The sequence below is a fragment of the Pyxicephalus adspersus genome, chromosome 4 (genome assembly GCF_032062135.1).
Source record: "Pyxicephalus adspersus chromosome 4, UCB_Pads_2.0, whole genome shotgun sequence".
NCBI classification, from domain to species: Eukaryota; Metazoa; Chordata; class Amphibia; order Anura; family Pyxicephalidae; genus Pyxicephalus; species Pyxicephalus adspersus.
Window position 1 is genome coordinate 39,685,551 of NC_092861.1, and position 14,333 is coordinate 39,699,883.

At 35.6% G+C, this 14,333-nt stretch overlaps 1 protein-coding gene across 1 annotated transcript in view; it reads left to right on the forward strand.

The window, feature by feature from the left end:
• SLC9A9 (solute carrier family 9 member A9) overlaps positions 1–14,333 on the forward strand; it is a gene marked incomplete in the record, with an annotated part of 338,107 nt that overhangs the window by 177,689 nt on the left and 146,085 nt on the right. The window contains 1 exon segment of the mRNA XM_072407908.1: positions 13,132–13,245. Within this exon segment, the coding sequence (XP_072264009.1) occupies positions 13,132–13,245 (114 nt within the window).

Below are 14,333 nucleotides of genomic sequence, written 5' to 3' on the forward strand. Positions count from 1 at the left end.
CACTACAAATGTTAAAAAAGTTACATGTGATGATTCTATTACAGGCTGTTAATGCATAGTAGTATTATAGTGATGTAGAGCAGTGTTCCCAACCCCTGGGCCGCGGACCGCTGCCATGCCATGGCTTGTGAGTTAGGGGCCACAAATGACAGGAGGCAGGACCACAGGCTGGAGGAGCGCCCGTGGTCCTCTTTACACTGCTCTAAAGCTGGTGACAATGTGACAGCAGGAGCGCAACCAGCAGGAACGTGGTCGGCTCTCCTCACACTGCTTACACAGGAGCTGCTGAGAATGGCTGAGCAATGTATCTAAGGCTTACGCTTCTCTGCCATTCCCAGCAGCTCTAACACCTGACAAAACACCGGCTCTATTACACTATTCTCCTATTCCCAGCTAGTGTGATGACAGGAGGCCGAGCTGCTGGGAATGATAGAGAAGTGTTAGCTGTACATATACCAGGCCTTGGCAAATTGTTATTCTATGTTACGGGGCTCTGCTGTCAGAAAGGTTTGAGACCACTGATATATATAGATAATAACATTTGCATAGGTACAACCCAATATTTTTGTCTTAGAGATAACAAGGTAGGATCAACTACTCAACATTACCAAAATCTAGAAAAAAGCAGTCTTCAGCAATTTAAATGGAAAAACAGTGAACCTATACAATTAACAGATAAACAATAAATCAATATATCAACAAGTGAATAGGTATGTCTTGGCTAAATAGAGATAGTCAACTAGTCAAACTTGACTATTATAGATCATGTGTAAGTGAAAATACAACAAGTTTTTACGAACACCATCGCTATTTCAAGGTGGCGGTGCCTAATAGAGAATTTTCACTCAATATGGCATATCATCCATTGCCTGCATCCTAGTGCCAGGGTAGTCATCCCATTATTGTTAGTCCATTACATTGTTGCTTATCTCTTTTCTTCAAACATTGCCAATCATCATGTTCTTGCTTTCCCTGTTTAGCAGTCATATTTTAAATCAGTCTTGTGGGAACTTTTATTGGTTTTTTTTTTAACTTTATTTTAAATTTGACATCCAGGAATTCAATACCATACACTACAAGAATAACAAAAAGTATTTAGTACAGACAACTGCTAGTCAATATGTGTGATAAGGTTCCTCTTACCAGCCCAAGTTGCACTGTTCTCCAAAGACCAAGACTGGGTAAGGAATATTCATCCTACCACTATTATTGGTTCTTTACACTGTTAAATAAAAATACTAATACAAGCATATAAAGATGAGGTTTCTATTGTGGAAGTAAATTAAAATGAGGAACTAATAGTGATACCTTTTCAAATAGATACATACCAGAAAATGAGTTCAGTGGTTACATAGTTGGCAACAAGAACCAAACAGAGGCTGCAATCTTCCCTAAACAGAACTATTAAAAAACTGTTGCCTAGAGTTGGATTTTTTGACAAAAAACTGGTGGCAGAACACATTACATTCTGGTTGAAAATCCCTTTAAAATTTATATTTTTTACTAGTAAGTGCTTGGACATTCCACACTGCCTAACATCTAAATAGATTATTTATTTATTTGGACATCATTCTTGGTTATAAAAATTGTGCAGCTGTTGGTATTGTGTGATTAGCTAAAAATCACCCATATTTTAGCAATAATCTAGTACATAAGTAGAATAATATAAGTAGTACTCAGCATTTTATAATCTAACATAAAATAAAATGATAAAGCAGTGAATCTGACATTCACACTTTTCAAAACATTCGCTGGTGGAGAATTATTCACAACTGTAAAAAACACATAGATTCTGTATCGGGGAGTGTTTTGGTGAATAGTAAACTCACTGTTTTATAATTGGACCACATTGAGGTTCACTAATACAATTAGAAGGTACAGTAGCAAAATGTCTATGATAGGGACATTAGATTGTGAGTGATATGACCATGGACTTTGTAAAATGCTGCGTAATATGTTGGTGCTATAAACAAATACAAGTATTTGTATATATAATATATATTTATTTATATATATATATATATATATATATATATATATATATATATATACATATATATATATATACGTTAGCTTGGTGGTCCATTGGTATAGTGCCTCCCACATTGCTGGCAAGTGGGAAAAATGTAACCCTTACAAATCACCAATAAGATCATGGGTGTCAGTGGTAACTGACCTGAGAGACACAAATTGCTCATGGCTCAAGGAACCCCTAGCAACCAAGCACTAGTGTTCCAAAGAATCCTGATTGAGAAACACTGCAATAGAGTCTGTCTCCAAACTGTGTCCATGTCTGTCAAGCATTGAATATGCTCAAGTGTTCAAATTTCAACTGGCTTAAATTGAGGCATTTGGCAAGTGTGAGTTTTTGACCCCTGGCAAATGGTTAGTAGAGATCAATTTTGTACAAAGCGAGGCAAATTACCTTCAATTTCTACATGTGTGCAGCAGTTTATTCCCAATGCGAGGTACAGTGATTAGTATTTCAAATGCCTGCTCTTACCACCCTTGTGCACTGGTAAGGGTCTTAGCTCTTGAATGCTTGTTTTGCACCTTGCGCTTTCTTTAAGTATGATCAATCTTGTTATTTCTTGTTACTTTCAGTTTCACTCTGCACTGCAGCCAGGAGCAGACACGTGCTGCAGCCAGCATCAAGGAGACACACACACAGGATCAGATCTCAGATCATGTCTTATTCACGGGTGAGTGTCTTATTTTAATTATTTTTTCAAAAATGGGGGTGGCTTATGTAATGGGGATGTCTTAAAATCGGGGAAACACGGTAAATATATCTGATTTTACTCTTCTGTAAAGGGAATATTTAGTATTCAAACAGATGACCATGAAGCAATAAAACTACTTGGAATTGTTTTGATGTTCCATAAAAAGACGCTTTGGTGGCAGTATGCATGCAAACCTGATAGAATGAAAGCATTGACAGAGAATTGTGTATACCCCCGACAATTTATAAAGTTATGGGAGGGATATCTAATTAGGCATTTTTTGTGTCCATCATGATTGCCCCCATGTATGTCTGTGGTTACCTATTCATTACCTATGTAAGAAGCAGCTCATCTTATTATTAATTGCCTGAATTTTTTTCTAAATTGCTATTTCTAATGTTTCTTGCAGAACATTATTAAAGAAAACCTAAGGAGAGATAACTTAAGCTGTCATTTCTGCTTCTAAAAAAATCCAGTTTGGCTGGTTGGTGTTCCAATCATCTGCCCTTAATACTGTCTGAATCACTGACCCAGAATGAGTATATGTCTCCGGTGTTCAGCTAATTGCTATAAAGTTGTCACATAGTTATCGCCATATACACTTATATTCTTGTTTCAGGTGTGTGACAAACTACTGACACCAAAAATCAGCTTTACATCCAGCCAATTAGCATTCTTTACAATGAGTTCAGCAATGGCAGCATGTATTATCTCTCAGTGGTAGGTTCGATTAAGGAAAAACAAATCTAACTAAAATTATATTCTTATTGTAAAATTCATCCCTAAACGTACAGACAAGACAAAAATCTTTTCCACCCAACCTCCTTTTAGTCGCAGTGTCCTTTTAGCTAGTTGCAATGCCTAGTACTTTTCTGGAGCCATCCAGCTATCAGTAAAAGTCTGGGCAGCCTGTTTTAAGTAGTAGAAGGTAGCAGTGTTTTTAGTAGCCTTCAAGTCTTCATAGACTTGAACTGAAACTTGTCACCGTAAGTTGTTTAGGTTTATTTTTTTCAAGTGGTATCATTAAAACAAATTGGTGAAAAAGCTTGGCTTTGATAGGCTCTTGCAGTCTGAATAAGCCTAACAGGTGCCTAGTGGTTGCCAGTATGCTCTTGGAATGGTAAATGTCACAGCTTTTGTAGATCAAGCCTAAGTTAGTACACTGCAGTGATTAAACACGTTATTACACTCCCTACAAAACATAGGAAGCGGGGTCAATACAAATGTTCTGGACAATTGGGACATAATACAAGGATGATGATTGGCAGAGACCCATAAAAATTAGAGAAAGCAACTGTTCCAGGTAAAGCTTGAGACATGTATGTTTCAAATATTATTATTATTAAAAATAATAATAATAATAATAAAAATGTGATATGAAATGAAGAAAGGGCAGCTCCGGGCAGCATGTTTGAAGCCACCCTATTATGTAAATCCTAAGAAAGGAAACTCTGCTTACTGGAGTCTCTTTCTGTCCTTTAATACTTCACACTAAACAAGCCTTTGCTGTATATAGTTGATGGTAGATCTAAAGGAAATTCTGCACTCAAACTGTATAATGTATGAGGGGCTTTAGGTTTATAAGCATCTTGATTTGGTTTAAATCAGTGATGTTCTATTGGTATTACACAGCTGTTCTATGAGCACTGGTTTGGGGATTTACAAGAAAACATATATCTATACATGATTATATATGCCCTTTAGTACATGCTCCATTGCAAACAGTTTGTGTTAAGCTATATGAAATGTCTATCAAAATGTCACTGTGAATGCTAGATAATATATTTAAACGAGAATTACAAGAATTAAAATCCACAGATATTTTTTATCAGTTTTCAATATATGGTGTTACATGGTGACAACAAGGTCATTCAAGTTACTAGGTAAAGTGCTGGATGGTAGCTAGGTACTACCTCTGACATAAAACCAACAATGATGTTTCTCCAGGGAAACCTGTAGGTTTCTCTCCTTGTTATTGAAAATTCTGCTTAGGCTGGGTTTTACTGGGAATCCGCAAGTGCACGGTGGGATGGATTCTAATTCTGGGTCCCAAATTTTCCTCAGACCCAGAAGCCTTTTTTCACACCATGAACTAATCAGCATTGACTGTGAGTTAGATTGTCTTTGGGTTAGTCTGTGGTTTCTTAACAGAGACAAATTTGGTTTTGAGAGTAGCCAAGATTATATGTTGGCCAGGAGGCTGTACATATATTTGTTACCGTTTTCCAGAAAATAAGACCTAATATGATTTTTATGTATTTTTGAGGATGTTTGAAATATAAGCCCCACCTTGAAAATAAGCTGTACCCCAAAAATAATCTACAATATATATAAATACATAGAAAATAGGTGCTCATTTGAGGAAAGCTCTATGCTAGACATGAGAAATTGGGGCCATTGGTTCCAAAGGAAATGGAGTCACAAGAAATTCAAGATGGAATTATTGGTATGGAGGGTTATGAAGATGTTCCAGAAGATGATGACATGACTATATTTGAATAAATGTAGATTTTTGGTTCAAGAATAAATGTTGATTGTTGTTCATGAAAAAATAAGACATCCCCTGAAAAAAAGCCTTTTTTGGAGCAAACATTAATACAAGACACTGTCTTCACTGTTTTCTTTTTGCTTTTTTGCTTTATAGATAGGGGCAGGGACTGTAAAGTGAGTCTGACATGTGGAGTTACATAACTGCCAGCCTGCCATTGCTAATCGCTCACAATACATACCATTTTATGTAAGGGGGTCATTGCATGCATTAGTAGTCTAGTCTGATCGGGTCACCTGTATAAGCTTTCTCAAATTGTGTTATGGAGTAAGTGGACTACATAAAATGTATTCATCAAAGGCAAGTGATGAGCTCTGTGGAAAATAAAGTCTAAAATGAACAGAAAGCAGAACAATAGAGCATTTTGTCACTCACTAAATGTCTAGACTAAGAAGTGAGTGTTTCAGGAAGATAAGGACATTTCTCTAGAAGCACAGGTGAAATGACAAAGCCTCACAGATAGCAATTCCTGTGGTCAGCTCTCAGGCTTGACTGCTGGATTATTCATGTCCTTAGGTACATTTTTAGACTTGAAAAGTGGCTAAAATGCAAAACACAAAGTTTAGCATTAATAACATGTAAAAGAAATGAACCAAATGTTTTGATATGTAAAATGCATGACTGTGTAGTAACACTAATCTCTTAACACAGGTCCTGCAGTAAGACCCACTTGGGTTTGTTCTCTTTTCCTTTTGATATCTGTGATCCTTTAAGTAACATCAGTGGCTTTAAGATATAGCTACAAGAACTGAGAACACATTACTGCAATGCAGCACAGGGTTTTTATGACTCCTAACACAAGTCAATGCATCAAATGAACCAACACAAGCACTAAGAAAACACCAAGTACAAAATGAGATATAGATGGAAGTGCTGCAGAGATCTTTCCTGCCCTTTACACATCACTGCCTGATCCTGTGTTATTTTCCATCTCTAGGTATATTTGAGCTGCCTGTCTTGGAAAAGCCCAACTCTTTAAAGCTGACCTGATGCCAGGCTATGGGAATTCGAGTATTTACATATTTTTAAAAAGCAGCAAATACACAATGCCTTCGACATGTAGTCTTCATGTGGAAAATGTTTCCTTTAAATTAATAAAAGAAACACTGTAGTAGGGATATGGTCTTTTTCTCAGCAGCTTTGGAAGTGACTTAGCAGCCTTCTAACCATCTAATGCAAACAGAGAGCAAGTGTTCTGTGCTGATATTAGAAGGCTGGAAGACTGCAAATACACTGCTGAGAGAGGGAGCAGAGTGATCTAAAGAAAAAGGGCTGGAAAGTCATTGTAATAAATATAAATAAACATGAATTGTTTCCATACTATTAGGCATAAAGTATTTATGTATGTCCCAGGTAAGCTCTCGGCCAGGACTCTTTTTTTTTTTTTTTTTCTCCCAGGTTTGAATCTCAGCTAGGACTCTAGCTGCGTGGAGTTTGTTTCTGTGGCTTTCCTCTGGGTACCCCGTTTTCCTCCCATATTCCAAAAACTTGCAGTTAGGTTAGTTGGCTTCCCCCCTAAATTGACCCTGGACTGTGGTAATGACTATGGTAGGGACATTAGATTGTGAGCCCCTTTAAGAGGCAGCTAGTAATATTACTGAACTGAATATTATGAACTTGTGCAGCGCTACGTAATATGTCAGCACTATATGAATACTGTGTAATAATAATATATTGCTGGCTTTCTGAAATTATTTAAATACATTATATATAAAGGTCCAATTTTTTGTCTAACAATTCAATCTCCAAACATGATCCAGTCTTACGTTTTTATGATTGAACCTTAGAGTGACATGTTGGTTAATTGTTGGTTAACTAGTCTTCTAGATCACCTCTTGTTTTTGTTTCTATGTTCCCTTTAACATTTTCAGATATCATATAAATGTAATGTTTCATTGTATGTAACATTAAATTCAGATATTGTTATTTAATTGGTAATCGTTAGAAGCTCAATGTATGTGATTAGCATTGGGGAGCTTTAGATGCATGGGTGCAGCAGTCAACATGATTAGATCACCAATGATCAGAGGTCCGGTTGGAAATCATATAATATTACATGTGTGTTTATGTTTTCATGTGCCTTTCTAATACTTTATTGCCCATTTTCTTTTTTTTCTGCTTTGCTTGTAAAAAATAGCCTTACAGCCTATTATAGGGCAGTTTGTTTATTTTACACCAAAAGAGAACATTTAGTCCACTAAAATATTTAATTAGGCCCTGATGAAGAAGAATCTGTTTGACCCATGAAACGTTTTAGCTGTATTTATCAAATAAGGATAATAAAAAAATGTTTTCTTAACTCATTTTCAAGATTGGGTTAATGCTTTGCTTTTCATTGTTTGTCTTGCTATTTTTTTCATAAAATGAGTCTAACTACTGTGTTTAATGTGTGCCACCTATTAGCAAAACACCTATAATTACAAGGGCTTCCTCTCTTTAATTCTTTTGTTTCCACTTTTATTCTCTTTTTCATGCTCATTAAAATGTACAATTTAAATTAATTTGTCTTACAGTCTAAAGGACCTAGTAAACACCTGCTCTTTGTAGAGCTTTTGCATGTACCAACCTTTCAAATTACCAATAAAAGGACATTGAATTCCTATTGTCTTCCAGTATTAAAACCACAAACTCTTTTCATATCTTCTAAGTAATGAGCAGAATTGGTTCCCAAACTAATGTCATTTTTTACCTAAGAGCCGAGTACTATGGTTCCCTTGGTTCTACATATTCTTATAGAGAGCACAAAAGAAAGGAAGAACATTTTTGTGTCAACTACCCTAGAAATGAAAAGAAATAAAGCTTTTTTTTTTTTTGGGGGGGGGGGTCAATTTCATTTAATACAATACTTGATGTTCTTTGGAGTTTTACTTTGCCATGCCTCTCACAAACTACCAATACCTAATCTTGGCAGGGTCAGAAAGCTATTCACACAATTATAACAGAACATTTTCCGATTTATTTTCTTAATTTGCTACAACAACAGCTCCTGTTTATATCTGAATAAAAGGATGTTGTGTATCAGCTTTGATTGAAAAGGAATGATCTGCATTTATAAAAGAAAGTAAGTGCTGCTATATCTAAATAACAGAGTGTTGAGAATCGGACACAATGAGCCAACTGACATTTGATCAGTTTTCCCATCCTTAGCTTTGTATGGTAAGGCCTTGGTTTCCATGGTAATGTTTGTGATATCAGTTAGTGAAAACCAACCTTGTGACCTCTGTGCAGCTGATATAACACCCAAATAAAAGGAAAATGTATATGTGAAAGATCAAGAGAATGCCATCTCATGAGTACTCTTATGAGAAAGACACTTATGTAACGGAGTAATATAGTTTCTGCAATCTTGTATAAAACATTAGTTTGCATGGTAATTTGACACGAACAGGTTTATGCAATAGCAAAACTTTAGGTTTCCTTTACATTTTCACATTTCTCTTACCTGTGTAAACATGGTTGGCTGCGATGGATTCTAGTATTTTACATTTCATTGCTGTTTACAGTACTTTAGGGAATACACTTTGTGTGTAATATCAATATTTATATCCCATTTTGGCTCTATTCAAAACTTACAAAACTGATTATACTTTGTCGTAGGCTAGAAGACCTGAGCATATGTGATTGGGTGCTTACAGATTTCATGAATCCAGCAGGTGTAAATGTAAAGTCCTTGGAATGTGGTGGAAGGGAAGTACTGTAACAAGAAGATCCTCCATGGTAAACATTGTGATGGTTAGAAACATATGCACAGAAGGTCTTCAATTACCGTACTTAGTTGGTCCATTACCTTCTCCTGCCAGGCACGATCCAATGGTAGCTTGACAGCCAAGGTCCAGTTTTGCAGTGCCACTAACAGCCACTCCTTGTGCAGTAATCACTGTAAACCATAGACAAAATGTTGAAGTTGTTGACTTTTTTTGTAACTTGCTCTGTAAGAAGAAACATTTAGGCTTAGAAACAAAAATGTAATACATGTAAGTACAAAGGGATTAGAAGTGTGCTATCTTTGTAGACTGTATCTGTTTTTGTAGATAGTTTTTTGGCAAAATAAAGTACACATACAATATTTTTTCATCTTGTTCTTGTAGTGTCCTGTTAAAACTATATATATATACATATAACAGAATATATATATATATAACTGGGTATTAAAGCTTTAAAGTAAAGATAACAGAGATTGTTGATCCGGGAATATTCAATTGCCTCAGGGAATCAGGAAGGATTTTCCCCTGTTGGAGCAAATTGTACCAGGGTTTATTTTTTTTTTTTGCCTTCCTCTGGATCAACTTTGTCCATAGCATTTTTTATCTGGGATATGTTTATTTCCCTAGTGGTTGAACTTGATGAGCCTGACTACGTAACTATGAACTTGCTCCTTCCATCAATTGCAGGCATACCTTCATTCCTTAAATTTCAAATGGGCTGTTTTTAAAGCACTGTGATGCATCAACACACATGCATTTTGCAAACTTTTCTAATGTAAGACCCCTGTAAAGAACAACAATGAAAGCTGGCACATTCTGCTTGATAACAAATAATTTAGCAAAGAAAGTGAGTCAATTTTCTTCCTTGTGTAAGTCAATACTTGTTTCAGTGCTCGAATAGGAAGATATACAAATATCTGCGGAAGTCTGCTTTTTATTTTTTTTTTTATTTTTTTTTTTATTTTGTTTTATAATGGCTAACTAACAAAAAAAGAGACACCTAATTATCTTAAATATATTTTAGATGTAGCAAATGTATGTAAAAACATTCAAAAATGCAACTAAACATGAAAACAAAATTCCAAGGTATGGATACATGCATTGTGTTATGCCCAAGGTAGCTATTTTTTCAAGATATTTGTTATTTCTCCTGACCTTGCTCGAAAGAGTCTCATTATCATCTTAGTACTTGGTAAGTTATGTATTGGTCATAAACTGTTCTCAAAGCCTTCTGATATCTTGTATCATTAGTATTTCTTTAAGGATTTTTATTTTTCACCCAAGCACAGTAAGAATATTAAATATATATAATATAAAGCGGTCAAGCATATATATATATATATATATATGTAACAAATCAGTTGTACATCTCTCAGTTGGTAGCCTTTTTCCCTCTTTTGCTTTATAACCTTTACCCTGAATGCTTAGACCTGTTGGGTCTAGGAACACACCTTCATCATGTATTCAGTACTGCAGCTACAAAAATGAAAAAATATGAAAATGTGGTGAAGCTCTGCTGCTTCATCTATTTTAACATATTCAAGCAAAAATATTTATATATAAATAAATAAGATTTATTTGCACATTATGTATTGTATGGGTTATTTGCAAATTGTACATTATGTATTCTTTGCTAAATAAATTTTCACTGCTTTCACTAAGCTAAGTAAAATATCATTTGCAACCAGAAAATTCACTTTGTTAAATACACTACCTATATTTGTTTAGTAAATCAACCCCATTGTCATACATTTAAAATATGCAGCTATTTTGAAGGTAGCAAAATGCTCCAAAAGCAGATTTCCATTTAAAATTGTAGGTATAGGGAAGTTAGGTGGCATATATTTCACCTCCATTCTCTTAGATTTCCAAGCTACCCAAACTCTTATTAGAATATCAATCAAAGATGCCCACTGGCTCAGGTAATGAACAAGTTTATGTCAATGTCAAAGCAGATAACCTTTCTGTATATGGTTACACAAACAGCCACATTATGTTGGTACCATTCCTCTTCTAGGTACATTCACTATAGATGGGCTATACCACACTGATCAAGACCTTTAAAAGTTATTCTTATAACCCCACTCTGTCTATATATTAAATATATTAAGATGCCTTAGCATGATTTCCATTATAGAAATATGAAGAGTTACAATATTGCTATACACATAGTGCTAAGTTTTATACACTATATGCTATATACTATGCAATAATTAAATTGCATTACATGCAAAGTGCAACTCTATGCTCACCAGGCCCCGTCATATACTCTTACCTTGAAAACTCAGAAGCACCCCCTGCACTCATTTAAAAACAAATATCTGGTTGTACTTTGGTTAGATGTGCTGTTAATCTGCTTTTTGCCCAACCTAAATGTAGCCTTTAATGAAATTTGACTTGACTGGAAAATATGTAAAGTGGTACACTCAGTCGGTCACCATTTTTGTCATAGCAGGAGAGTGATCGGAAAGTACACATGTAACTTAAAATATTAGGTAGAGTAGTTCAATTCAGCTTCTCTTCTGTTCTGTTCTGCATTTTTTCTGAACGGTAAAATTGCAGAAGAACATAGCATATCGCTAGCTGTGCATACGGATCTCACTCTAACAATACTACAAATGTAGATGTTATGGATTTTACTGCTAGTCCTGAATCCTCTTTTTGATAGAATTCCACTTTGTGAAATTTCTTCAAGACTAGGCAAGTGTTTTATTCTCCTTTTAAAGAAAAGCTCAATAAGTGACCTTTTCCTTCACAAAAAATGTGTTTGACAGGACAGTTTCCATTACTGATCTGTGTGTGAGGGATATGATGATTTGAGACATACAAAGTTCAAATAGCAAAGGGATATCAATCCAGTCAACAGAAGAGGTTTCAACAAATTCTCACCATTTTTTCCTAAAATAATTTAAGTTCAGTGACACTTTTCATAACTATTAATATTATCTTAATTCTTTTTATTGTCCTTTAATTTTGTGTGTAAATAAATTGCTAATAAACATCAAAGCAGTATAGGAAAAACAGCCTGTGATGTTACATGTTACACTTAGGAAGTGCAGGCTCATCATGCGTATGCACCGCATCGCATTGTCCCTTTTGCTTGCTGAACTGTGCTTGTCAGCCACAAAAGGGAAAACATGGTATTCCCATGTCATCAGGCATTTTTTAGAAAGAAATGTTAAAAAAAAAGGGCCAATGTATTCAATTAATATGCTGATATGTTTTTATGATGTGAGAGGAAACACAGACTTATGGAGATAGTGTCCTGATCAAGATTTAAATCTGGTACACTAACACTGCAAGGTAAGAGTGGGATTAGGCTACGTACACAGGTCAGATGATTCTCACCCAATCATCATTTCTGGGCTAGTATCGGACAAGAGTCTGATGTGTGTTCAGTACTTGTCTGACGTCGTTCATGGATCCGTCCTGGCAGATCCATGAACGGTGGACAACAAACGACTGCAATGCAAGTGAAGGGAAAAAAGCGCAGCAGGGTGCCGCTCATTCATTCTCCCCCCTTCCCTCTCCATAGAGCAGAACGGTGCTGTATGTATAGCCTTCCTTCATGCATCTTTCAGTCTTTTGTTGGTGGAAAGTATTGAACGTGTGTACATAACTTAAGTCTCTTTTTGTCTTTACATACACCCTATTGTAAAAGGGCTACCCTTAAAATGTCTATATTTATGGCAAGGGCTGATAATCTCAGGCTTTTGTATGTCTATGCTTGTTTACTGTCTGTCTTGGTGTTTGCTGATTGGTTGGTTATTTAATAATAACCAAATGCTAGTAGACCTTTATGCAATATAGCTGCAGAATTCAGAATAATGTTACAAAACTTGCTGTGCAGACTGGTTTGTCTGACATAACTTACCTAAAAATAAGGATCTGGATGGATGCCGTATTCAAATGGTAATATGATATAATGCAAATGTGGAATATTTTACTATTCATATCACTCCCTACCTCATGGCAGCTTGCAGTCTAATTTCCCTAACAGTCACAAGAATGAGTAAACACCCATGGGGACGATTTGGACTGCAGCCAATTAACCCACTAGGATATTCTGTAAATTTGCATTTCACATCGTAGTTCAATAGGCTGAAAAATGTCATGTCTCCAATTCTAATTTAATTCTGTTTCTTTTTGCTTTCAGCTGTTTGAATTCATGAACTTCTTGGCAGAGAACTTCATCTTCTGTTACATGGGGCTGGCTCTGTTTACCTTCCAGAATCACATTTTTAATGCTCTCTTTATATGTGGAGCATTTGTATCCTTTTTTCAAAGCAAATTGGCAAGCCAAGTTTTTCACCCTTAAAGTCATAAATGGGGATTAACGAGGGGGTGTTATCTGGTTCACCACATTAATTTTATGCACATTATAGTTAAATTGATTTTGGTTGTCTACCCAGGACCATTAACAGGTTTGATATTCAATGTTTGTTCTTTGATCAAAACCTAACCATATGTGTATGGAATTAATCACAGATTATGCCTTTAATGTTTTGTGATGAAGGGAAGTATTATTCTTTTATATCCATAAATATCAGCATATTATTTCAACAGTGATATGCTTGCCAGCAGTTAATTTCATTTACAGAATATATTGTGATAATGGTGCAAAAGGGGGTCATTTACAAAGAAATCCTATGTAATGCCTATTAAAATTGCCCATACACAGGCTATCAAGTGCAGGAGATGTGACTTTTTTTTTCTTACATTTTTTAATGTGCAGTAACTGACAAATTTAGTTAACTTGCTCCTCACAAATGATGATTATGCCAGTACAACAGGACAATATACCTCCTCTTAGAACAAATTTTAATCAAGCATTTTTAGTCATCTTTTTAATGCAGGATAAAAGCATTTTTTATATGGTTGTCCATAATTATATCTAGTAAACTCTTGAGGTATATTTTTTTACAACTGTTCTGTCCTGCAACTGCAAATGTTTATACTAGGTCCTTTAGATAAATGACCTATTCACATACTAGCAGTTAAGGAGCAGATACTCAATGGTAAACCACTAATCCATAAATTTAAAAAAAGCCTTAGGGCCCTATTACACTTGTAGTGTTAAACCGCACGGTTTTCCTCTCCCAGGCGCAAACCGCTACTGTGTGGCATGGGCGAACTGTGGTGCAAACAAATAGATTTGCATGTGATTGCGACTGTGACCCAAATCTTTAAAGAGCATCTGTGTGGCATGGCGCTTTTAAGAATTGCGCCATGATCTACCATGCAGAAAATTGATTCCCAACCTCTCACATTCATTTGAATGGGATATGATTAAACTGCACTTAAGCCCCCATCAGAACTCTCCAGTTAAAATGGCCAAAAAATCAAGTTTGTGCTTCC